We start from the raw sequence: 27,371 nt of genomic DNA, 5'->3' as shown, positions 1-27,371 counted from the left end.
GCTCAAGCCTGCTCCTAATCTCTTGCTGCTGACCTATCCAAAAATCCAAGTAAACTGAGCTAAAACAGCACCTCGCTCATTCTCAGCGAGTAGCATCTGCTTCTGCAATCACCCCCCGTGCAATCAGTGGGGTTGTTCATGTGGCAATGTGTATTGAGGGTGTCAGTTGGAAAAATACACCTTTATTTTTCATTCTGTTTTGGTTTTTTTCAGTCCGTGTCTTGGAGCAGAAGACAAGGTGCCTATATCAGTGTTGCACATCTCTGGACCGTGTCCACAGAGGCTTGCTGGCAGGAGGAACTGAACTGCTCTCTCTGGCAGCCTCCTCTCTGCTGGGCTGCATGCGTATTGGTGAAGAGGACATCTTGATCATCTTCCTCTTCCTCGCTTTTTGCTAATTTCCAACCCAGCAGAGAACTGTGGACCCCCTAAGGAGGAAAAGGTCTCCTGTCATTTTTCACCACAACTGTATCCCAATGAACCCATGGGATATTCTAACATACAGTATAATTTTCCTGGTAAGTTGCTGCTATTTCATATTTAGAGGGTATTTATTTATTTACCTTTACTGGACATGTATATTTGTAATTATGCCTAGGCTGATGCTTTATTTTGGATGAGCTGTCTTGCACAGATTTATAGATTGAGAATAATTGAACTTCTTGTCTGTGACACACTTTTGGTAGGAAATATTACACATGTTTATATGGAAAAGGATTTAAAGTTCTTATATTTATAAAGTGAACATGAGCCTGCCAAGTTATGAAACTTTATTTGGAAATAAAGGTTCTACTTAAGTGTTCTTAAGACAGTAGTATAAACATTGGAAATGTAAACGCCAAAGATATGATCATCGCCAAAGGAGGAGATTTAAAATTAGGTTCTTAATTCCAAATAAATATGCTGTTTTGACAGAACCTCTTCTCTTTGCCAGTAAGCTGGTGGGCATCTGTTATGTTTCCATTCCTTGACAGACACAATAAATATCCTGGAAGTCCCCAGAATGTACATTTATTTGAAATCAAAAGTAAGTCCTTCCAAAGAAACCTCCAGTTTCTTTGTTCAAGCATGAACCTTTTTCGGGGTTAAGAGCAGTGCATTTAGGGGAACCATTAAGAAGAGTCATCCTAAAGACTTGCAGGTATTGCAGACTATAAATGTAGGTGCCATGAGGGTTGAAGGATGGTGCAGTCGACCTCGGGGCACTGTGCAGGCAAGGCAGCTGTGATTGCATTGACTGATAGAAATGGGCTTTTTTCACTATTGGGTGCTAATGGAAAGGTGGGGAGAAAGCAGTAGAAATCCCTTTGTTTGTCCCCCTTTTTTTTTTTCTCTCCAGTGAATCTGTACTTGTAAAATTCATTTATTCTGATTGATCACTTCTGTGCCTTTGGTCTGCACAGCCAGTTGCTATTTTTGCAGAGCTCAGGAGGATGCAGATTGAGGGCCTGATTCTCACATTGACACCACGGCAAACCAAGAGTAGTCACTAGTCACTGGGCTCATCTCAATGTTAGGCTGTTATTCACAAAAGAATCCTTGCCTGAGACAGTTGTCCAGGTTTAACTTTAAACATAAGTCTTAGTCCCATTGCTCTCAGTGGAAGCAGTTCCTGAAACATATTTATATCTAGTCCTCGAAAGGGACATTAATTTAGTATTTGAAAAGTTGGGCCCCAAGATACATGGACATACTACTCTGCGTTCATAAAGCATGAACAATTAATTTAAAATCTTTTTCATTATTCTTTATATGTGTGGGATTTTCAAACCAAACATTGAATATAATAGTATATAGCGTAAGGGAGTCCCAAACATATGACATAAAAGAATAAATTGAACACAAAAAAGATGTGTTAAAATGAAAGTGAAGGATTTGAAAATACATTGAACAAACTTACCTTGTTTTTTCTTTTTCTTTTTTTTTGTTGTTTTTTACTGCCATTAAATGTATGATGTGCCAATACATCATTAAAGCTTTTTTCTCAGAATGATTTTTTTTTTCCAAATTTTCCAGTCTTGCAACAGGAATGCAATTGGTTCCTTTGTGCCTACACAAGCTCATCAGTGCACCCATAGAATTACCACAGATTTAAGAATGTTGCAACACTTTCTTGAATGGCAAATTGCAACAAATTAATATTTATATATCCTTGAAGCTGTTTTGTTGGATGCTCGTTCTGGCTCTGTTACTTGCCAAGAGGCTGTCATGATCCAAGTTCATACCATAGACTCTGAAAAAACGAACATATATCGTAAAAGAGGGGAAGAAAAGTCCTTCCCTCTTGAGCCAGCCATTTGACATAAGGCAAACATCTTTCTTTTGACAGATGGAAATGTAATCTCTGCATAGTCTTTCAGCTTTGTTTGACAGTTGGCTTTGAAAGCTAGAGAGAGCAGAGCTCCCTGCACAGAGCTAGGTATGGGTTTGAAGCAGTATAGGTGTGCCTGTGCCACACAGTGCATTACTGTACCTGATCTGTAATGTGCAGAAGCAATATATTCATGTACGTGTGGTTCTGTGTTCAGGTTTGTAAGCCCTACCTCTCAGCATGGCTAATTAGCTCAGGTCAGGAGTGCCTCATTAATACAACTACATCGTAACCGGTTCTGTGTCTGAGGATTATGGGAGCTCTGCAGAATTCCTTATTGCATGGTGTAAACGTTTTAAGATCCTAGGTGTATAGGCGTCAGTGTTAAAGTAAACTTGCCAGCCTGAAACAAATTCACACAAAAGATCAGTCTTTCCATTGATGGAAATCAGGGGAAGAGACAGATTCTAAAACATAAAGAATTCCTCATTTTCCTCATTAATTCTAGGGGTAAAATAGGTCATTTGTCTGAGAAGAAAATGGGGAAAGCCAGCTGAGAGAGTATGAAATGTTATTCAGTTTTAAAGTCCTTATAGTATAAAGATTAGTTCAAAGCAATCAGGGAAAGAGATGAGATGAGAACTCAGCCTGCTGGCTGTCGGTCCAATGTAACTTTGGTAAGGCGAGGATGAATGGGATAAGTAGTTAAAGAAACTGTCATAATTCCTTTGCACAGGAAAAAAAGAATAATCTTACATGGAAAATTTGGAAAGGGTTTAGGAAAGAAGTAAAATACAGATACATATTTGCTGTCTGGAAACCTGCCCCACTGCGAGGGAATTTAAGAACCTCACCTAAGAGAACATTAAGACATGACTTGGTCCCAGTTTCTCCAGGCTCCTTAATTTAGCAGACAATAGCATAGTGAGAGCCAGTGCCTGGGAAATAAAGCAAAATAATTCTGCACAGAAACAAATCACTTTAAATTGGGAAGTTTCTGCTCATTGGAATAAGGGAGGTAATAGAATACCTCTTTCAAAGTCTTTCGATAAGGATCAGATTTCATTCTGAAGATATGTGTTGCTTACCCAGATGTTACCTGATTGATAGAAGAATTGTCAGCTGAAGTATCATGTCTTGTGCTATACAGAAGAAAGAAACAGTTGATCATAAGGTGCTCTCTAGTCGTAACTCCATTCAGGTATTCTTCATGTTTGAATATCTTAATTTCACAGAATTCACAGAATTCACAGAATTCACAGAATTCACAGAATTCACAGAATTCACAGAATTGTTAGGGTTGGAAGGGACCTCTGGAGATCATCTAGTCCAACCCTCAACCTAACCGTTTTATTCATGGTTTTATACAATATTTTTAGCAAGCATAAAATAAAAACAAAACAATCCCTTGCACAAATACCATCATACAGAATCCCATACCTTTTGTAGCATTTAGATGTAGAACTCTTGGGCCATTTCAAGATCTCTGCTGCTGCCACCACAGTGTGGGTATCAATATTAACCTACTGTCCTTCATGTGTAATGGTTACCAAAGGAGCTCTGACACATGTACTTTTCCAGGGTGCTACACAGTTAATAAATAGTCCTCAGAAAAATATTCGCTGTCAGCATTCCTGGAGTTTATGCCTGGATTTAGGAGGGGAAGATGACAATGATATCAGTAAGTGTAGGAAACCACAGGAATTTAATACTGTCAGTCTGGATGTTTGGACTTCATGTTTTAGATTTAGATTTGCCTCGTTTGCAGTCTTCAGTAAAGTGAAGGCAATGATCTACGTTTGCTTTCTCTGGGCAGGGAAGGTAAGAGTTTATTCAGTACTAAACACTTTAAAAGGATACAGCTGTATTTTAACAGAAGAGAAGAGATAAGGAAAGATACAAGGCATGACCTCCTAGCTTGAACCAGCATGAAGAGGGAGGGAGAGAAAAAAGGGTTCACCTAATGATGTGGGAGAGGAGCTGCACAAGTTTGTGGTCCCAGTTACATCATTTGATTTGTCTCACACTAGCCACTAGCAATGGGATGTGAGAAAGAGGGCAGGAAATCCTAATGGCTCTTAGCTCCTTTTAAATGTATGCCTGCTTTCTTAAGGGCACAGAGAGAAGTTGTGTTGACTCATGTACCTGGTTTATATCAGTGCAATTATGTGCAGCACTGTAGTGACACTTTGCAGTTCAAAGCTTTTTCAGTTGTGCCTGTGGTCCCTTTTCCTTCCTGCCTTCCTAGCGTGTTCCTATTGCACATTATGCCAGTTCATCAAAACAGCTATTTTCATGGATGCAGAGTTATTTTTAATTAATGTACGTGGTCAACCTATTTAGCATGCCATAACTGGATATATTTTTAGACGGGCACATGTTGCAGCTTATGGCAGGATTAAAACTACATTTCAGAAAGGATGTCTGGGGAAAAAAAAGCAAACAACCTTTTACTGATTACAAAGCAAAATTACACTGATGTGGAAATCATTAAAGCAGCCTGCTGTGACTCAGTGGTTAAAGGACGTAAAAGATACCTTTCAGCAAATCAAATGTAATGCAAGGGGAAAAAAAAAGCCCAAGGTGCCAATTCTAGATATGCTCAGGGCTCATTTGAGGGAACCACAGAGCAATTGTGAGGCTGTTCTGCAGATCTTATTGTTAGTTTCCTGGCAGAAGTAGATGTATCTATCCTGTGTCTTCGATGTTTCTTTGACTACTTTGTAGAGAGATTACAAGAGAGACCTTGGTGAAACCCTCTGGACTTTTTGCTCCAAATCAAAGCTGCTTCTTTCTGAAGCAGAACAATACTTCCACAGCCAAACAAATCTCTCCAGGCATGTAACTTTCTGCTGAAATTCCAGCTACTGATTCATCCCACCCAGTTCACTCTTTTCCTTTAGAACACTGAATCACATTTTCATAACTTTATATTTAGGAGGAAAAAAGGCCTTCCTGAACAAACTTCCCAACTTCACTCAGGGTTCCTCAAGCTGATGATATTAAACTAGGGTGAGTTTAACATCTTCACTGCAATCAAATTATATTTTACCAAAAACATTCTTCTTTTTTCTTTTTTTTCTTTTTTTTCCCCCCACATGCGGATTGTGAGTCTGTCTGCCTAGCCCTTGTACAAGTTCTAAAAATAGTCTTCAAAATCTGTCTCTAGATGCATGTACAACAACCTTGTGGAACTTGTTGGAGGTTTGTAGTGGAGCTAAAGATGTCACTTTGATACAGGAAGGGAAAGCTAGCTAGAATCATTTTAGGCATAAAGATTATGCAATAATATCTACAATCATATGGTAGTCTGTGGGATCAAAATACAAGTTTAACACTGACCCTGAACAGATATCCGTGTACCCTTGAGGAGACAGAAGAATCCTGAGAAGATCCGAGCAAACAAGATAAGGGGTGGCAAACATCCTGGCTTTTCCCTGAGCACGAACACCGCGTGATCAACAATTGTATTGGCTGAATGGTGTGTGATGTGAGAGTGGATTGGGCAAAAGTAGAATGTTAGAATATATGCACAGATAAGCAACCAGCTAAGAGGATATAAAAGAGCACTGCTTGTAAAATAAAGGGATGATTGCTGTAACTGGATATTGAGTGTCGTGTCCGTCTCTACAATGACAGTAGTCTAATACCAGTCTGCTTTTAGACATTTCTAAGCTTTTAATTATGAAAAGTTTGGTTTAAGTCCTTAACCTGCCAGGGACTGGGATCTGAAAGGATTAAAAATGGCTTATACTGTTATATTCTCTTTTCTTTCTATCTTCAAAATTACACTCTCAAGGAAAATTTGGGCATAAATATAACTATTTGTGATCATGGCTATCTGCATATGAATTTCCTACTGAATCTGAACTGCTCCACTGTCCTTCATACCTCCCCAGACCATCTGAAGGGAAATTCGTATGTCCTCATGCAACAAATACATATTGAAGATTGTGCAAGAAAAAGATTTAAAACATATTATGTGCACTTTTCTCCACAGTTTGCAATAAGAACTGTTGATTGTTGTAAATTCAAAACATGTGTGTGCTTCTCATAGGCTGAGGTTCTATGAAATGCCAAGCATAGCCTAAAATGCAGCCTAAAATATTAAAACATACATGAAGGACTTACCAGCTAAATTCTACGCACAAACTTCAATAGGTAATCCTCTTCAGGAAGAGTGTTTCTTGACCTAGTAAATAACAGTTGAATATCTCTGAGACAATCTGAGCCAGCATCTGCTTTTACAGCAGCATGAATCAGAAATAACTGCGTCAAGGACAATACATTCTTCATCTTATTTAGATTAAAATGTACTTTGGTGCCCAGCTGTCGAGCTATTGGTGTGGATATGTTGGCTGGTCACATTCTGAAAACTGCAAGTTTTGGTTTTTGTACAGTTGGATAAGTGGAATGAGTGTCCTTTCAACTGTACCAGTAATGAAAACATACAGAAAATATTTCCATTACAGTTGAACTCTGTGTGCAGTTATGGAAAGAAACTTCATTAAACAAAGTGAAACATTTCCTAGAATTCCCCTACCACATCCATATATTATGCTAATTTACTTTGAATTTAAGAATTTTGATCCTCTTTCTATGTTCTGCGTTGTAGCAGCAGTTGTCTTCATCACATTTGTTCTGAAGTCTTTTGAATTCCAGCTTTGCATTTTCAAGGCTTTTATTAATGCGGAGACCAGCCAGTTTTTCTGCATTCTACAGGCTTGGCAGCAAAAGAAGAAAAACACCCACCAAACAACTGAATCTTTTGTTCTCTGGGGCCCAGATCTCTTCTCTCTCCTTCCAGCATGCCTTGAAAAGCAGCAAAAGTGGTGTGGTTGTATTTGGTAAGTTACAGTAGAGCTTCAAACATTGTGAGCTTGGAAAATGTATCCTCCTTTCCTTTCCAAAGTATGAGAAAGTGGCTGTTGCACTGGACTACTATGTTGGATATAGAAGAATCACCCATTCCCCTGCACCATCCCATACTATTACTACCGTGCTGGGAAATGAAGTGTTTGTGATCAGTAAATGGATAACGTTATGGTGTGTTCTTTCATGCCATTCTTAAGCAGATTCTGAGCTGCAATTGCAAACCACTCTAGGATTTGAAGCTACCATTGCTAGTCCTGAAGTGTCACGAGATACCTCTGTCCGAACCATGATTTTACAGTTGTATGGAGGTAATGGTGAACCTCGGCCAGGTAGTTCTGAGGTGGATTTTTGAATAATTTTTTATTTTACTTTTGCTTTTCTTTGATAAGGCAATGTTATACTCTGTGCAATGAGGAAGGGAATCTTGCAGAACCATTTCCTCTGGTTCTACCCCCAGTAAGGATTTCTTCAACCTTTATGAAACTCTACAGCCCATTTAGGCACTAGTCCTGCCATTGACAGGTTGTGTCCAGAGCAGCAGCAAAAGTGCTTCTAGAAGGGGCAGATGCTGAGAACAAATTTATTCTGTGTTTCCCATTGCTGAGGAAGAGAAGCATCAAGCTGAAGAAGCAAAGAACCCAAACAAGCTGGAATGTAGAAGGGGAGACAGTCTAAAGGCTGGTAGGATCTGGGAAAGGGAGGACTTTCCTTGAGTAGAGATGCCTTAACATCTAATTATTTTGCTATGACAGTATCTATATTCTTTATGAACTGGAAGAGTCTTTTTAGCAATTACTAACGTATGTAGTGCATTTAGTATATCAGGGGCTTAGAGAAGATTCAAAATCCCTTTGAGACACTAGATAAATGAAGAGAGGCCTTATAAAGTGGACCAGTTTTTGACTCACATGATAAGCTATCCAACTAATTTTATGAAGTTTAAGTTAGAGCCTTAAATCACAGTGAAGATGTTTCCTATGGGAAACTCCCTTATAGGCTTAGAAAATCCTAAGATAATTGAATTAAAGATTATTTTATACCATATAGATTCACAAAACAATTTAATATAATTTCTAGAGGTTTTTATAGCATGGCTTGATAATAAGAGTCTATTCATGCTTGTCTGGGTACATGGGTATACATTCATCAGTAATGCTCACATCTCAAACTCATGTTGAAGTGCTGGGCTTTACAACACAGTCATAGACTCACTATGAATGTAACATATGAGTGATTTTATATGAATATTTTATATGAATATTATGCTGGGTATGTTCTGTTAAGGATTACATCTTCCATATTCATGGCCACATGAGCCAGTAGGTCCTACAGTAACGTTTGGGGTCCGTTAAAGTTGCTGCCTTAACATACGCACTGCTGCACTGCTTTGGAATCATAAAATCATCGAATCGTTTTGGTTGGAAGAGACCTTTAAGACTTTAAGATCACCAAGTCCAGCTGTTAATCTAGCACTGCCAAGTTACCACTAAACTATGTCCCTGTAAGCCCATGTCCCCTGCCACTAAACCTGTCCCGTTAACAGACCCCAAACTCTTGTGGGTGTGCAGAATTGCCAGCGTGTTCTGACCTTGACCATGGCTCTGTGCGGCCTTCATTTTTCTCCTTTCTGAGCCTGCTCCACCCCTCCAGGAACCTTTCAATGTGTTGTGCAAAAATGCACACATAACTGTTCAGCTTTGCAAGATTTTGCTAACAAGAAAAAAACCCAAAAGATCTCTCTAAAATCTCTGGTTTAGATTTCATTTTATTTGTCATCTTTTATGAACAAATTACGAAATGTACTTAATTCACAAATTGGAAATATTTACAATTTCTTTACAACAAGGCATTGTTGAGGTTTTGATTTATGGCATTCTTAGAGCATTCTGTCTTTCAAAACAAAGACATCGGTGTTGTTTTCAGCACACTGTTCATTTACACTCTGAATGTGAAATGGGAGCCTTTTGGAAGAGTAATTTGCACTCTCTTTTGATATGATCTACTGGGAGAACGGAGGCTGGATGCATTCACCATGTGGGGAGAGGGACTGTGCAGATGTGTTGCTGGTACCATGCCACGTGATCTGAAGCCATCATATTACACCAGATGCTGCTAAGTGGGGAGGAGAAAAAGATTCCCCCGAGCCATCCTTCCTCTGCCCTCTTCTCTTCTCTTTAGGAATCCTGTGAACGGCTAAATGTGGTCCAGTTTAATTATTTTTTCTGGTTTTTGAGTCTTCATGAGAAGAGGACTCTTGAGAAGTCTATTTCAAATGCTATCACAATTCTGAAAAGTTATTCAGACAAAAAAACCCAAAAGAGAGTAGCCAGGAAGTGAATAAATATTGTATATCCGCAAAATGTTTAGGAGACAAATTTTGAACATGTTTCTAAAAGGGAAATGCAACTGTGCTGTTCTGCATTTGTGACACTTGAGCCATAAAAGCTAAGATAGTTCAATTTTCTCAATTTCTTGGAGTTTATTTTTTTCCTGAAGAAAATTCTAAAACCACTTCTTTCCATGGAACTTTTAAAAATCTCTTAATATACACTTCCATTATAAATCAGATGTGGGCCACCATTGCTTAGGTTGTCTGTCATTTCCTGGAACAAGAATAAAAAACACTGATTAAAATTACAATTATTTTATGGTGTTTGAAATTCAGTCAGCTAAGGTTGTAACAAAAAAATTAATAAACTCTGAATTTCAAACAGTCAGAAAAAATCTTGATAAATCTCACTGTAAAGAAAAAAAAAAAAGAAATCACATTTCTTCCTACATAAATTAAGTACACTTGATACTGATTGAGTTGGACATTACTCTCAGACCACATATACAGCATTGATGGCATCCGTGCAAGTTTTGTGATGTTGTCCTTTGAAAGTGCATCAACTCAAGCTTGTGTGGTAATCTACAAAGGAACAAGATGGTAATTAAGTCTTCATTTCCATTCAAACCTTTTTCTGTGCTGACATGCTACAAACAGATGCCATTCGATGCTAGGTGGGATAGACATTTGGGAAGTAGGTCTAGATCCAAACAGGATCTAAGGGGTTTGACTCCTTGCCTTGGGATGGCACTGATTTTGGTTTTCCCTTGATATGCCAGACTACAATTTTTAGCGGTTCAGCAATTGCTACTCAAGTGGCAGATGAGTCACCCTGGAGTAAGCTGACCTGATAATGAGTCAGAATCCTAAAGCACCTAACCCAAAATTTGGTTGGAGTTAGATTTTCTAATTCTCAAATTGCAATCCAAACAATACCTACTTAGCAGCTGTCTAAGCCTGGAGATGGCTACACTAATTAAGCAGATGTCTGACCTTCAAGGCTGCAAAGAGACATAGAGTTTATGCTCAGAACTGCCTTATTCTGAGCAGTCCTAGGCCTGTTTCGTACCAAATTGAATCCGGATGCAGAAATGAAGTGATCCGCTGCTTATGTCCAATGGCAGATCCCAGAGAACATCCAACCATGCCAAGAGGAATGGGCATACATAAAAATGCAGTTTGGGCTATTCCTTTTAAAATTCAGGTAGATGAGCTGAAGGCACCACTGTTGGGCTAGTTCTAAAATATGTGCATGAGAACCAGAAGCTCTCCTCTGCATTCCATGCAGATTAAATTCACCTCTTCTACCTCCTAGGTACACTTGGAGAAAACGTGGAAGAAAAGGGATTTATTTGGCCCCCTTCTTGTGGAAGTTTCTATGAAGAAAGTAAAGCAAGATTCACTGGGTGAAACAGAGAGAGAGAAAATCAGAAAGAGTGAGCCAAACTCTATAGTATAGTATCTGAGATTCTTGGTTAAGAGAAGAAAAATCTGGGACCTGGTCTTTATTTCTAGTCTTACTCTTTCTCTCTCTTTTAATCCACAATATTCGATTTATAAATAGTTTGGGAGGCAGAGACAGGAACTCAGAGTTTAACATAAAGCGGAAGCACTGGTGCCTCCTCTCTCAGGTGTTACCAGCTACATTTTAAAGTAGATCACAAGACTTAACTGTTCCCTCCACAGTTTCTGAAAGAAAGGATGTCCTGTTCCACTTTACAAAGTAAACTTGGGGGCATCAAAACAAGTAGCATTGCCAATTAATACTCCTGAATCAAGCGTAAGCTTCAAAGAAAATAAGGTGTATAAACTTACTGAATTTTGAGCATTTTCTACCACCCAGCTCGCCATTTGGCAGGTGATGGTGTTGGATGTTTTTGTACAGTGCCTTATTCTCCTCCTATACTGAAAGGGAACGTGCATGCCTAACACTGGACTCTGGATCCCAGTTTGGGGGCTGTCTGCTCTGAAATGAGGCACTATGTTTTTCCTCTTTGTAGGTGCCTAAATCCTTTGTTGGATCTATGCTGAAGATATCAGTCAGCTGGGAAAGGGACCAAGAATAGCATTTAATACTAACTATCAGTCAATCACAGGTTGATAGTAATGATCTGTCAGAAGGCTACTCATGAGTGAGTGTAAGTTTCCTTTTGTCAGCTTTATCGTTTGAATCCTCTGCAGACATCAGCTATTAGAATATCATCATAATTTCAGAAAGCATTGAAAACCATTTATTTCCCCCAATATTTCTATTTAAAAAAAAAAAAAGTATTAAAAAATGTTGCCGAATTCGAGAAATGAAGGAGCACACAGATTAGAAGCAGAGTGAGTCAATGGTGGCAACATCCAAATAGAAGCATTTGGATGTCTATAACTAGGGTGAATATTTTAAATACTCAACTTACTTCCAGATTGCAGCATTCACCACGTAGAATTATGTCACTACCTGGAAGCACCATTCCTGACTCAGAGTGACATCACAGCATCAGCCAACTTTGATTAGCTGAAACTATGACTTGCTCTTAGAGGTGGCCCTTCCTGAAGTGACATAACAACATGGTAGCTCCCTAGTGTTCAGCGTACCTTGGAGGTAACTCTGGTGTCGGGGGAACCACCGGGCAGCTGGGCAGGTCGGTTATTTCAATACCCCTCAATCTCTAATATAAATATAACAATTATACAATAAATATAGCACAAACAAATGCACATGCAGTACATGTCTATATTACTGTATATCAGTATAAATATACAAAATAGTCTTATATATCAAACAATTTATAGCTATTTTCTAAATCAGGGCCTAATTTAATATAAGTTTTTAAGTAGCCTTCATTATTTTTCAGGGGCATGCCTTGAGCTAATGTACTCAAACCTGCCAGCAGCAGACCATCCGCAGGCTGTAGGTCTATGAAGTCTCAGATCAGACCATCTACGCATGCATACTTGATGCTACAACACACGTGCAGGGAGTCCACCATCGGTGGGGCGCATCCCACATTCGCTGAGCATGTGCAATAGGGTTGCTCTGCACATGCATCATGGCCCTTCCCCCAAGGTAAGTGGGCACCTGGCAGTCCTCACTGCTAAGTGTCTAAAAGCTCAGTAGGTCATCAGGCCAGGAAAGGAGGCAGTGAACTACTGGTTCTACATGTGAACTACATGGTCATTTTCAGCCTCTCTCTTTTTCTCCCAAATGGGCTTCATCTTTGTCCTTGTTAGGGCAAGAGCATCTCTGAGAGGCAGGATCTAGCCTACCATCTGCAAGGCCGTGGTCATACTTGCCCACATAGCTCATCAGAATTCTGCTTCATTTTAAAATGAGAGAGAGAAATGTATCTCTTCCCTTGAGTTTATCACCCTGTTTTATTACTGTTGTAACCTATACTATTTAACTTTTCAAAACATGTTTCAAATATCCTCTAAGGTGAATTCAGTCTTTATTTCTGCTTGGAGTCTCCTCTCAGTTAAGAAACCAAAGAATAGTGACAAGTAATTTTTACTTAATGGACAATTAACTGCTATATCACATTTTGTCAGGGAATTGGAAAACATTCTACAGTCTGAATGAATTACTCCTCACTCTGCTGTTCAGAGGTCTCAATAGATATGATACAGACTGTTGAACTTAACTGTAATGCAAACTTTCACGTGGAGGTTTAGATGGGCAGCCCACTTGACTTTTGCTCCCTTCTCTACTCATTTCTCCAATGAAAGGCATGGGATAAGAAGTCCAAATGTAAAGTACAGGGTGTCAATGAACATTTTACTTCTCAAATAAGAATCAGATCTGTAACTCCAAGGAGCTGATTTCAAGAATTCTTTTCTATTAATTCTTTTGGCCCTCCACTCTTAACTTTGGGAGCTTAAGTTTCAGCCCCTAAACATGGACCTTGACACCTTGGTAAGCTTCCTTTTAACAGAGAAAAGCAGTAAATGCTGTAAATGCGCAGTGCTGCTGCAAATCAGACCAGTTTCGTTTAGGTGTCTAAATATGCCCTTAGGTGCTTAGGTTTAGTCATCTAGGTTTGTGAACTGTGGCTTTTGTGTTTAAATAACCTACTTTATAAGCTGAGTACTTGGGAGAGGAAGAAATTGATTAAATCCTTGAAGCATGCAATGATGTGGTTACAGAAAGCATTCTGTGCTTTTTCATAGTGCAATACATGATAATCCATATTAATAAGGCTTCCAATTATTTATGGAATGCTATATTTAGCAGCTAAGCCCTCGAACGGCTATACAATGGAATTATGTTGAAAATGGATGTACTTCATTGAAATGGATGTACTGCAAGTATACAGTACCTAAAAATAGCTCCATATAATGCAACATAATAAAGCTTACACAGAATGGCAGCGTTTCATTTCCCAGAAGCTCTTTCTCATATAAAACTGAAAACAGAATACATCTCTTGCCAATTGTAAATGTTAACACATACAATACAGTAGCATTTTAGGACTAGCAGAACAAATAAATGAGGACACACAACTCACTTTTTCTGCCATTTCATGAGAGTGATGCAATGAATGTTCTCTTTCTGAGAACATTCGCCTTTGTTCATAGCTGGCTAGCCGACAAGTGAGCCATGAAGAAAGGGTGCAACCACCAATTCCAATGCATGCAAGAGACATGGAGGCAAGATGCAAAGAATAGAGAGCGGTCGACTTCTTTGTCAGAGCACGAAGAAATTGAAAATTTAGGATTCCTCCAATTAGTCCACAGATGCAACAGGCAGAAAAAAGTATCATCTGTCAAGAAAGACAAGAGAGGTTATGTCACAGTAACATTTGTCAGAGACAGAATCATTCATATAAAAATGAGACTAACCATAATTCAATGCTTTGATAGCATCATGGGCTGCAAAACACTACACAGACACTCATTTTTATCTCCCTTAGCTCCCACGGAGCTCCAAGGGAACACAATACCTTCTGGTGTACAAGGGTTAAGACTGATGTTGCATGTAAGATAAAGTTGGGGAGAATGCGTTGCTCATGTTAAAAGCTAGTCAAAGGGAGGGCTACTAGGACACAGAATCTTTTGATTTCCAGCGTTTCATTCAAAACAGTAACATGGCAGAATATGTCTTAATTTTCTATTGTGCAGTTTCTCAGCACTCCTCAGGAGTGAAAGCCTCATGTATTCGCAGTGAATCTCTCTTGCTTTGTGTGCCTTCTGACTCTGCCTCCTGTTCAATGCTAATTTGTTCAGTCAGCAGTCTGGAGGCTTTCTACAGCTTTTGTGGGGACTTCAAAAGTGTTCAAGGTGAATGTGCTGGACAAAGAAGCAAAAGAAACAAAGAAGTCTCTGATGCAGCTCAGGTCAGTGTGGTGACTATGTGTTTGTTTGTTTGTTTTTAACTTGGTTAAAATGTTTCTGGGAAATTTAGAAGGATGGGAAACAGGCTGCAATTAATGAGACATGTTTAAAGACCTCCTATCACTTTAATCACAAAGATACGACCCTGGTTCAGGATGTCCTTTAGCCACAAATGACTCGACGGCAAAAGAGCTTATTATGGAGACACTGCTAAATTATTGTCTTATTCACTTCTCTTGACTGCTGGCCTATCAGATGCTGATCTAGATGGGCCTCTGATGTTACTCAGTATAGCTTTGTATACATACTTATCTACTGTGGTAGCAAGAATTTATGGAGCCTTACAGACCACTTCTGTACACAATTGGGATGGGAATTGAATCAGGAATGTGGCATTCAGGCTGTGTGCTGCAGTCCACTGAGAAGTGACTATTCCATGAGACCACCAGAACAGACAGCTTTTAGAAACTGGTTATGGTCCACATGCTTTAAGAAATGAGACTGTCATTGTAACAGGGTTTAGGCTAACTCACTGATATGCAAAAATAATCAGAGATCTTGATTCCCTTCACACTTATGCTGGTTTTACGTGACTTCCATCTGTACATGGCAGAATAACCAAGCTGACAAAATTAAGCCAGACATTGTCACTTACAAAAGGATCATGTCTTTAACATAAAGTTCTGCTGTGACACCATTTTGCTGCAGTCAGAAAAATTACTGTACTTCTGATTCTTAGACAAGACAGAAAACATCCCCCATCGCTTTAACACTGGCTTATTCCTGATTCTGATTGCAAAAAATAACTTATTAAAACAGTGAACAGCTATGATACCTAGGATCAAACTTTGTCAGCAGCCTCACTGAGGTGGCAGCCCAGTCATACCACACTTCACAGAAATGGGTTTTGAAGGACAGAAGTTACAATCCAGTGAATTTATTGGGGAAATTTTTATTGACTTGGCATAAATTTGTGTCGACGAGTTTTCCATCCATATTTATCCAGACAGGGATAAACAGGGATGTGTGGCTTAAATAGGCATGAACTAAACAGGCCATTTCAGGACTGCCTTGTTTTGCTTGATTAACCCAAAATGTTGATTTTTTTTTTTTAGACTGCTGACTTGAAATTTCTGCTGATTTTTTATCAGAAACACTTAGACACAGAAATCCCCTAGTCAGGAGTTCAAGTTAGATAAGTATGCCTTTCAGATACTTATGTGTTATATATGCAGTGGAAAAACTTACAACAAGTCCAGATTTTTTTTTGGCGCACAATATTCCACATATACCACAAAGCAGAAACTGCAAAGAAAAAAAATACCAATTATTTCGTCATTTAAGGTCTTAAGTTTAAATCCTGCTGTGTTGCTGTAGTGGTGACCACAGCAGTAAGTTAGGCAATGGTTACAGTTGTTGTCAGCATTTTTATCACAAACCTTATGTTTCAGGAAGTTATAACTCAACCATAAACACACTTATCCGAGAAGAAGAAACTGGAATGAGAAGTCAGACTGAGGATGATTACTCATAAAAAAAGAAAAAAAAAAATCCTACTTTTAAGTTGCTTAGGTAAACAAAACATGAAAAAAAACCCAATATTGCAAGCAAACCTCTATTTTTTTCTACGAAAAGTTTAGCAAGGTGGTAGTCAGTGATCCAAATCTACTTTCAAGCATAGCTGAGGAACTTAATGCCCTGATCCTACAGTGTGAACCACTGAGGGATCATACATCGATTGTTGTCCTCAAATCGGTGGAACTCTGGGCAAGAATGACATTCAGTCACCTCTGTGGGTGCAGGTGTAAGTGCGAGTACATCTGTTGGTGTGGCTACACTGAACATGCAGGAAAATCTGTTTCAGATTCTAGATAACCCACTTTGCAAGAGACATAGCATGAAAGTATCTGTACTTTTTTCATGTAGGTCCTTTCACAAACTGGTCTGCTAATTGTTGAATCAAGCATTAGGCAACACCTAATTAACAAAAAACAGAAATACCCCCTACCAGCTGATATGAATAGATGTTAATGCTTTTTAGTGACCTGTGTCAAAGACTGATGGCATTCTCTGATGTCTCTTTTTCCTCCTCCAAAAAAGTTTAACAAGGGAAACAGCAAACAGTCCCTGAGGGAGCAGTCATAGTAGGAACTGCAGTAGTTGTTTGAAAACAATAAGGCCTTCTCCACGTGTTTGTAATATTGTCAAAAGATTTCTTCAATACATCATAAACTCCTTTATTAAGAAATCTGTGCTACTTATTTTCAGTAAAGCTAACCCTACACCCCTATTGGGAAGTAATTTTATAGTTATAAAACTGGATTTTTCCACATCCTTTTTGCACTGAGATGGTATTTCTAGCAAAAGGCTCTGCTTGACCTTGATTTAGGATTAAATCATGGAACAGACCTGGCTGTTACATAAGAAGTGAAAAAAAAATTAAGCAGTTTCTATACAGCACTCAGGGTCCATGTAATATATTGCATGTCCATCTTATTTACCCTCCAAAATTTTGCAACTTCAGTATCTCAGTTGAGGAGGTGCTTTAATACCTGGTTCATTTCCCTCCAACTGAAGTAGTTCATGCATATAGCTAAGTATAAGCCTTGAGATGTATTTTTACTCTGAGTTAGGCCCATTGAATCAGTTCCCAGAACTAATATGGTTAATTTGGGTTTTTTTTATATATATATTATTTACCTCTATACTAAGGTTGGGATGTGGCTTAATACCAATCCCATTATGGAGAGGGCCAGCTCAGGTGGCGCTGAACGGATCTGGGCATACAACTGGGAATTGCTACTAAAGCTCACCCATCGGAATAACAATCAAAAAACCAATGGGTAAGGCTCCTCTGCCCCTTTCCCACAGGCAAAGGAGATTTCAGCTCAGAACTATCACACCTGCCCTGTAAGTTTTCACTCAGGCTTTCTGTGAAGTTTTGGAGTCTCACTCCCGATCCTGTTATTGCAGATTGCCTTCAACTGAAGGCGTGCTTCAAGTTTTCACAAGTAGTGTTTTATATATATCAACATTAATGCAGAAATCTCAAAAAAAGAAATTGCTCAAGACATCACTGTAATTAAGTTCTTTTCAGTCAGATTTGATAAAGCAGATTAATAATATAAATTCTCTGTAGTGATTGAATATGACTAAGAGGAAAATTTTGTATAAGGAAAAATTTATGAGTTCTGGAAAGCTTACAGAAAGAATCTGGAAGATACCATCAAAGATAGTTTCAACTTGTAACAACTGTATTTTAACTATTTAGTTTAAAAAGCTGGGGTTTTGATAATTTACCTTCAAAGGTGAAAGAATAGGTCACCCATTTTTTCAAGAATGCTCTAATTGTGCTCCTGTTAGAGTTAATGGATTTTTTACCATTGATTTCAATCAGTGAAGACCTTCTATTTCTACTGTACAGTCTTTGCTAGCCAGAAGGGAATGTAATCAACAAGTTGCATATGACCAAAAGAGCAACAAGACAATTACAGATTCACTCAGCATTAGAACCCACCAGTTGGGCAGTTCTGCTATTCTTTACTGTTTTTCAAGGACAGGACACACACCTTTCCAAGCCACCTTTATGTAGTGCCATATACACATATATTACCTACGGGGTTTCCCACTTGAAATCCAAAGAACAGTGAATGAGCTAATCTGCAAGCCATAAGGTACTGGCTTCTCAAAATCAAGGGATGACTACTGTATTCCAGAGTTGTTAAAATATCTGAGGGACTACCTGGAGTAATGATCAGGATGCAGGTGTCAAATGTACATTAGGTAAATTTGCCGATGGTACTAAATTAGGAGGAGCTGTGGACTCCCTCGAAGGTAAGAGGCCTTACAGAGAGATCTGGACAGACTACAGAGCTGGGCAATCACCAACCATATGAAATTTAAAAAGAGCAAGTGCCGGATTCTGCACCTGGGACAGAGTAGTCCCAGTTATGCATACCAACTGGGGAATGAGAGGCTGGGGAGCAGCCTCACAGAAAGAGATCTGGGGGTTTGGGTTGATGGCAAGTTGAATATGAGTCAGCAGTGTGCCAAGCACAGCAAGCTGGTTGTGGGAGGTGAACGACCCACTCTACGCTGCACTGGTGCAGCCCCACCTCGGGACTGTGTGCAGTTTTGGGTGCCTCAATATAAGAAGGTCATCAAACTATTAGAGTGTGTGCAGAGGAGGGCAAAGATGGCGAAAGATCTTGAGGGCAAGACTTATAAGGAGCATCTGAGGTCACTTGGCTTGTTCAACTTGGAGAAGAGAAGGCTGAGCAGTGACCACATCACAGTCAACAACATCCTCAAGGGGGGCAAAGGAGGGGGAGGAGCTGATCTCTTCTCTCTGGTGACCAGCCATAGGAAACAGAATGAAGCTGCATCAAGGAAAGTTCAGATTCTTCACTGAGACGGTGGTCGTTCACTGGAACAGGCTCCCCAGGGAAGTGGTCATGGCACCAAGCCTGTCAGAGTTCAAGGAGCATCTGGACAATGCTCTTAGTCATACGGTTTAGTTTTAGGTAGTCCTGCGAGGAGTGGGGAGTTGGAGTGGATGATCCTTGTGGGTCCCCTCCAACTTGAAATACTCTATAATTCTGTGATTCTATGATAATATTTTATTGTGTCACCGTCTGTATGTATTGTCTGTATGTATGTTCTCTCTCTGCACATCTGCAATATTTATACTTATACACAAGGAATTAAGTGTTATGTAGTTAAAGAACTGAAGAGAGAGCCAACTGAAATATTCTGTTCTGTTCTATTCTGACTCAGAAGAGTTGGGTATTTCTGGTTCTTCCACTTTCTTCTGTGTGAACTTGAGAAGGTCATGCTAACATTTAATAAATCGTATGACTACGAAACAAACAAGTTGTGAAACTGAATACACTAGTGTGCCTGAACATGTTAAAAACCTTGGAAGAAAAGCACTTGGGCAGTAGCAAAGGATTAATATTATTTTGGTTTTTTTTAGATGCCAATCTGCGTTACATTCACAGAGAAAAGGCTTACCCCAAAACCAGTATGGTTATTTATTTATGACTGCAGGCATTTTGCTATTAAAACCAATGGATGAATTTGAGCCACAGTGCCAGGCAATTAAACCTTATGCAAAGCTTTGAAAACGATGAGACACATTTACCACTCTCTTCTGAGGCTGCAGAGGATTCTGATTCACTGGAAGCAGTGGAAACCTGCTTTACAGAGAGCATATTAGCAATACCCGGCACTCAGAAACACTGCTGATGTGGAATTGCCTTAGCCAGGCTTCTCAAAGTGAGGACCTCTGGAAAGGTTAAGAAGTCAGTGCAAAATTATGTGATTGACTCTGATCATTGCTTTTTCATAGAATAGCTAGGGACTCAGGGAATTTTTTTGTTAGTGCCATAGTAATATCCAGTAAAATTTTTGATGTCTCAGTGTTGTGATCAGCAGTAGTGAAAAGCGAATGGGAGAAACTGCACTAGTTCTTTGTACCAGAAAAAGAATGCAAGTACAAATCAGACTCAGAAGGAATTTCCTATGTTTGATCGTGTTAGACTTTTAATTGTGAACTCTTCTGTTTTATAATACTGCCGGCTGGAATACAGCCACCAGGGGCTCTGCTGTCTTGCCACTCTCTCTCTGTTCTTGGCTATCCTGAAGGATTTCATCTTCATGTCAATATGTCATACCATTTAAAATTTACTCACAGTACTGTGTATTTACTAAAGTCTAGGTAGACAACATCCACAGCCTTTCCCTCATCCACTAAGCGGGTCACCCTGTCATAGAAGGAGACCAGGTTAGTCAAGCAGGACCTGCCTTTCATAAACCCATGCTGACTGAGCCTGATTGCCTGGTTGTCCTGTACGTGCCGCATAATGGCAACCAAGATGATCTGCTCCATAACCTTCCCCGGCACTTAGGTCAGACTGATTGGGCCCAGATCCTCCTTGTGGCCCTTCTTGTAGATGGGTGTCACATACGCTAACCTTCAGTCAACTGAAACCTCCCTGGTTAGCCAGGACTGCTGATAAATGGTGGAAATGTCTCTTTTGGTCTGTCAAACTTTGGAATAAAGAACCAAGGACCTCCCAGAAAAGGACAATGTTTATTTTTAGGCTGCTTTGATTTACTTTATATTAAATACGGGCTTGAAACAAAACCTCAGATCCAAACACCCAGAAATTTCAGTAAAGAGGCTGAAATCTCAATTTAGATTCAAGTTCTGTGGTTTGGATCCATCCCTATTTCATATTTCTGGAAAAAAGGACTTGGCCTCTTTCACTTTCTCATGGAAAAAAAGGAGGCTTTCTTACTGGTAGTCTGAAAGAAAGGTTCAGTTTTAGTTATATCTGCAGAGAGCCAGATTTGTTGGTTTCCATCATGCAGAAGAAATTGAACTATTTTTATTTCATACATTGAAGCTAAGAAACCTTTCTTTCTTCTGTTTTGAGGAGGCAAAAGCAATGGAGAGTGTAATTCCCTTGGGGAAATGAAAATTGTCTATGGAAAATCTTTCTGGAGAGAGGCTGAAGAAAATAGTAGAGAAAACCTGTTGAATATAAGGACTGCTTGATTCCTAGCTATTGTTCATGACAAAGAAGAAGCGCCAACTACATACACTCTGTGGAAAGCGCTGCAGCATTCTGGGTCATCCATATGTATCTGATGAAATAGAGGAAGGGAAATTATTCCAAATTTGAATATTACACAGTGAAAATGCAAGCATATCATACCTATTCAGATAACCCCCCACTTGGAAGAATAAGCCATCAAGACAGCATCAACAGCTTCACTTCTATCTACTTCTATCAGGTGGTAAACCAGAAAATCTGTGTTATACACTAAAACTGTATAAACATGTGACTAGCATGAGAATATCCAGGAATCTGAAATTAGTAATGTCTAGAAAGGACCACCTTTCTATTTAATGATCTTGTTGCTTCAACACCATCCAAATGAGAAAAAAGCTGAAATCCCTAATGGATGAACGGAACAGAGAAGGTATCTCTAATTGTAACTCTTTTTCAAAACAGTATTTCAGAACAAGGATTAATTTTTCTTAGTGCAGGCATAAAGGGCACAGAATCCACTCATGAAAACAAAGCCATCAAACTAGACAAAGATGACAACAGGCAGAAAGAGCAAGCTTAGGTAGTAGGTTTGCCTGTTACCTCCATAGAGAAACACAATAATCTTTGCGAAAGGGTGAAGGAAACTTCTAATGATGGAAACTTCTAATGATGCGGTTGTCCCATGTAAGAGGTTATGGGGACAGGAATGTCTAGCTTGCTGCAAGTCATCCAGACCCAGACCCAGAAGCAACAGCATTGCTACAACCCACCCTGTGTCCCACCAAATCTGTCATGCTGAGGGGGGTTCTGCTATTTGAAGTGAGAAATAGTGTTAAAACATTTCTAATCCTAGCTAACACCTAGACCTGGCAGCGTGTTGTTTGGTCATATCAGCTCAGGTGGTGCTACAATTCCCACTAATTCAAGCCATATTCAAGCAGTTTAAATTCCATCCCAGTCCCTGTGATTAGTGTTTCCATTCATCTGCTTCCAGGCCTGCAGAGATGCTTTAAAAATGGGAAATGGTTTTTAGAAACACTCAAGGAAGTTTAGAAGTGGGTCTCTGAACCTGACAGTTGACCTGCCATCAGTGATTCAAAAAAACTCTGATCATTGGGAAAAACACTCAAATTCTCAGCACAAAATAATATTTATTTACTTGTTTAGGGCCTATCAGAATAACAAATAGTAAGCAATGCTTTTTGTAAATAATGCTTTTTGTTGTTTTTTTATCAAATATTTAGTTTAGAGTATGACTACTTTCGTCTCAAAAATTGGTAAATTAAAGATTGTTCCCTGCAGGTGAACTAAAGTCTTATCTCAGCAAAACATTTAAGCGTATGCTTAAGTCAGTCTATATTCAACAGATCCTCTTAAATACAATGTGTGAACTACAAGTCCCCTTGGACAGACCGTCTTCCAGATTGGTTTAGGCTTCTGCAATGCCTGAATGATAAAGAAAACCTACTGAAAGACTTCTCAGCTGGAGTGACCTGTCCTGGTTCCATGCAAGGCAAGAAGCTCCCATGCTTGGTATATCCTCCCTCTTCTATAGGTACAGAATTCTCTCCAGCTTCCACTGAGCTCACTGAGTGCTGCTATTCATTTCATCAGGAGCCAGCTAGAATTATGGTCAGTTTGATGAAAATGCAATGCACATGTTAAAATAAAGTAGGATCACATCTGCATTTTGTCTGCATGCTAAACAATAATGTGAATTTTTTAGTGTTCTTTTGAAAAAAAAAAAAATAATAGTTTGGCTGTTCTTTCCAAAGGAAACTTGGCAGCAGTAAAAACTAGATGCAAAATTTAATGTTTTAAAATTTTAGGCCACCAACATTGATTTAACAGTCTAAAATGATATTCTTGCTCTGGGAGAGTTCCATACTTACTGACCCTTCTTCTCTTTCTTCAAATCCTGGGTAAAAAAAAAGTCCTTGAAATCAAATATTTGAAGTGCCAACTTGGAGCAAATTTCTGTAGCCAAACTATAAATGCAGATTTCTAATGGGTAGGCAGACTTCCACTGTGCTAAAATCACAAATCATGGAAACAATAACTCTGCCCCTACAGACAGAGAGACTGACCAACATCCAGAGAAAGTGTATTTCTCAAATACATTTAGGTATTTGTCTTTATAAGGGACGAAACTATTACTCCTGAGGGGCATTGCCAGAAGTGAATCATCAGGTATCTCTCTTGCATATGAAGATAGATGGCATATTTGACTAAAGATGTGGCTTTTGTCTCTTATTCTCTCTCTCTGTGAAAGAATCTCATTTACAGCAAGAATTTACACACCACTGCAGAATAAATGAGACTTAGAGCCATATACATATACATATGTGTGTGTGTGAATATATAGTCACTACTCCTAGTGATAGCGATGAAACCATTACCTTCTAAATATAGATGGGAAAGTATGTGACCATTTTAAAATATCTGTGAATAGGTTTTGAATTCTTATCTTCTGATTTTTTTTTGTTTGTGCAAAAGCCTTTGCTATGGATGCTGTCATTCTTGCTATGTTAGTGTTAGCGGTTCCGTATGCTCATTGGTTGGATCATTTCTATAGTACGTCATATAACTGAATTGGAATGGTGGGTTTTATACCTCAGTTTCTGGAAAAAAGAAGTCTGAGAGGCACTGAGTACAGCCTGTGGAGTAGATTATACCAATACAATCATGACAAACAGAAAGAAAATCCAGAAAGCAACGACACGTTCATTTAGGTTATATGGGACTATACTTTTTTTTTTTTTTTTTTTTTGCAATTTAGAGGCCGTGGCCTATTTTAAAGAGAACAGTTTGGATATGATGTAAAACAAATTGGGTAATCATCTCCACATGCTCCACATAATTTGAGAAGTCAGTCACACCTTCAGTTGTTTTCTTTTGGCTACTTTTTAAACAAATCTTACTATCTTAACCCAGCTCAAGTCCAATGAGAACAACAAATTTTGAAACTGTTTGCCCATTTCCATGCATTTTTGATGTAGACATTGTTAGGTATGTTAGTAAATTATCTGTCTGAATGGAGATGGTGAACAATAAGAGCAACTCTCTTAGAGAAGAAAGCTAATGTGTGTCAAATGCAAAGCAAGAAAGAGAGGCAAGTATAGGAGATACAATGTGCATGATTCTAAGATGCCCAAATTTTAGGAATTCAGGTTAAGGTTTCCATGGTGATGCTATCTTCATCTACTTCCTTATGAACTTGGGCCTCTGCTGAGTTCCACCCACATAAAAGGATAGAACAGGGTCAAAAGTTTTCAGTATATTTCCAGGTATATTACAACAGGAGACATGATACTGTTCAATTACCTCCAGTGTTTTGCATCCTAACATGTCAAAATATTAGTTTTTCCTTTTATGTCCCTTTCTTTTCCTGAAAGAAAAGAATGTTAATGTTCATTTCTCAAAGGAAAACCTTGATTCAAGAGTGTGAATTGGAAAAAAATATTTTATGCAAGACATACTCTTTAATACAGGCAGCATGAGCTAGTGTAAGATCCAGTGAGCAGAAAGGAGGCTTATGCCATTTCTGCAGCAGGAAATTCAGAGGATTGTGCAAACAAACCTTTCTCCAGTTGTTTTAATTTGGACCTAGTTACCCACGGCCCTAATCACCCCTGGGGAACAGTAGATCTCTGGCCCCTTCCAGTCCTGTCTCACCTGCTAGTCCTCTAGTCAGAAGAAAACAACCTAACAGACAGTTTTGAACTGTTGGAATAGTACAAAGAGGGTACCATAGTGGTGACAATTTAGGTCAAAGATCTTTAGTTCAAGGCAAAGTAAGTAAACCTTTATAACCATGTCACCCCACTCTGCATACCGCTGTGATTTCTCATTTCCTCTTCTACGGGAAGCAGAAGCTGCTTGCTTCCACTTTACAGTGTCTTTGTGGCCTCTCTCTGCCTACCCAACCTGCAGTTGTTTGCACAGTTCCTAGCAATTGATGCCTGCATCTCCTGGCTCTGATTGTGGGCATCTTTCACCCACTTGTTACAAGTCCCTTTGGGTTCCCTTCCATGCCTCTGCGCTCACATATGGGCAGAATTTCCTACAAACATCTGCAAAATCACTTCTTTGTCCTCTGTCTTATTCCTCTCTATAACTCTACCTACAAACAGCTTGAAATCAGCCAGACTGCTGGTGTGTTAATGAAACCACCTGTTTTACCAATCAATTTTGGTTTGTTGTTTCTTTGTACTCCCTTACATCCTTTCATCCTACATCTGTCTCTTGCTTTGATTATAAGGTCCTTGGAGCCAACATCTAACGTAACAGGACCTTGATGTATGGCTAGTACAAACTCTGGGGCAACAGAAACCATAAAAATGAATGAGGCAATTGTGCAGGAAATGTGCATCGTCATGAAATGGTATCAGCTGTGATCGCGTTGTCACAAAATGCAATCACTGCATAAAATACTGATTCACTGACTGGTCAAAACTCTTTGACTTCAGTGAAACCCAGGGTATTACCCTCTGTCATTAAATCTTCAGATAGACACTGTTTTTGAGTAATCTTTTTTCTTCAGCAGCAATGATCAGAAATCTCCCTCTTTGAAGTGATTTTGATAATATCATTGCCTGTTGGCCACTGTCTTATCTTATCTGGTCTTCATTCTCATTTCTCACCTACCTGTTCTGCAGTACAGAATTATGTGTGTGTTTATATCCTCCCCAAAATATTTATGACTGTTGTCAATAATTAATAATTATTGACAGTGAGAATATTACATGAAGCACTTTGTCAGAATGATTCTATAAATTACAGGAGGTTACTCTGGTGAATAACCAAGAGTTCTTTGCATTTATCATCTTATCTCAAGCAAAGCAAACAATCCTTTTAGAAATACTGCTGTACAATCCAAGCTGGCCAAAACCAGCTTTGGAGTTCAAAAATGCCCACTCATGTTTAGGCTGAATATTCAATATTTCCTACTCCTTGTTTCGTAAATATAAAGAACCATTTGGAGAAATATTCTTCCCAGAAACATGCATATCTCGACTGAAAATATAAGAAAGGTTTTTGAGAAGTGAGAAATGGGATATGAACAAGATGCTTCTATTAACCCATTGTTGGTGCTTGATTTTTTTGCTCATTTTACAAGAAGCTCAGGGTGCCCAGATCATGAGAACGTATCTTTCCTTTTCCTTCCCATTTCCTCTTTCTCTTTTTCCTCCAAAAGCTCAGAACTCAGCTGACATACCCTTTTAAAACACCTTTTGACAGTCTCGTCATAAGGGACAGGGCTGTTCTTTTTTAAAAAGCAAAACTCACAGTCAATATAAAGATTGTAAGCTACGGCCCGTGTTCCACTCGAGGCATCGGGCTTTCCCCAGTGTGAGAATGGGTTCACAGAAAGTTCAATTGTTCACAGCAAAATTGAAAAATGAAAAGGACCGAAAAAGAAGGGGTCTCCCACCCACCCCCCCAACACACATATACATCTCTCCCCCCCGTGCCTCCCCCCTCGCCCCACGAGTATGCAGACTGTACCCCATGCACATCGGAAATGGTCCCGGCGAGGCTCTCGGCGCAGCATGCACACGCGGAAGGGAAGAAGGGAAGGGAAGGGAGGGGGATGCCTTCGCAGGGTCTGATCATCACCATAAAGAGTTAAAGAGAGAGTGAAATGGCTAACGTACACACACCCCGCTCCATACCGGAGAAGAGTCTCCCAGCTGAGGTTTATTCTCTGTGAGGACCAGGCTGAAACTGACCGCCCCCACGGCCACGCTGGACACCCCTAACCCTATCTCCAGCACGGAGAGCACCAGGAGGCTCCCGATGATCTGGCTGCTGGTGCACATCCTCCCTCGGTCATCCTTCCTTCCCGATCAGCCGGGGAAACCGCGCATCCTCCTTCTCCTCCGGCGCTCCCGAGGCCCTAAGTCGCCCCCAAACTTTTCTTCCTTCGCCGGCAACCGGGGCGGAGCGGCGCATCCGCGGCCGGCGGGCGCTGCCG

At 39.6% G+C, this 27,371-nt stretch overlaps 1 protein-coding gene across 3 annotated transcripts; it reads right to left on the bottom strand.

Annotated features, from left to right (window-relative positions):
- Positions 1-8,935: 8,935 nt before the first annotated feature.
- On the bottom strand, positions 8,936-27,371 carry TMEM196 (transmembrane protein 196). Of its 3 annotated transcripts, XM_009879556.1 has the most exons (5): positions 27,058-27,291; positions 16,083-16,139; positions 14,009-14,263; positions 12,099-12,172; positions 8,936-9,789 (listed from the first exon to the last, which is right to left on the bottom strand). In XM_009879556.1, exons 1-5 carry the CDS (start codon positions 27,214-27,216, stop codon positions 9,783-9,785), a joined length of 552 nt encoding a protein of 183 aa, XP_009877858.1. In that variant the 5' UTR covers positions 27,217-27,291; the 3' UTR covers positions 8,936-9,782. The 3 variants fall into 3 exon arrangements, with proteins under 3 accessions (XP_009877858.1, XP_009877859.1, XP_009877860.1); XM_009879557.1 differs by lacking the exon at positions 12,099-12,172 and having other exon boundaries at positions 27,052-27,371; XM_009879558.1 differs by lacking the exon at positions 12,099-12,172 and having other exon boundaries at positions 27,070-27,371.

The sequence above is a fragment of the Charadrius vociferus genome, unplaced genomic scaffold, assembly GCF_000708025.1.
Source record: "Charadrius vociferus isolate BGI_N301 unplaced genomic scaffold, ASM70802v2 scaffold262, whole genome shotgun sequence".
NCBI classification, from domain to species: Eukaryota; Metazoa; Chordata; class Aves; order Charadriiformes; family Charadriidae; genus Charadrius; species Charadrius vociferus.
The sequence above is the reverse complement of the archived record's forward strand: the minus strand, read 5'-3'. Positions and strand labels throughout refer to the sequence as shown.

Coding starts and splice junctions, on each gene's coding strand:
- TMEM196 (XM_009879556.1), bottom strand. CDS start 27,216: ATGTGCACCAGCAGCCAGATCATCGGGAGCCTCCTGGTGCTCTCCGTG. Junction 16,140..27,057: donor CTTCTCCGGTATGGAGCGGG/GTGTGTGTACGT, acceptor TTTTCTTTGCAG/TTTCTGCTTTGTGGTATATG. Junction 14,264..16,082: donor AAAAAAAATCTGGACTTGTT/GTAAGTTTTTCC, acceptor CTTTCTTGACAG/ATGATACTTTTTTCTGCCTG.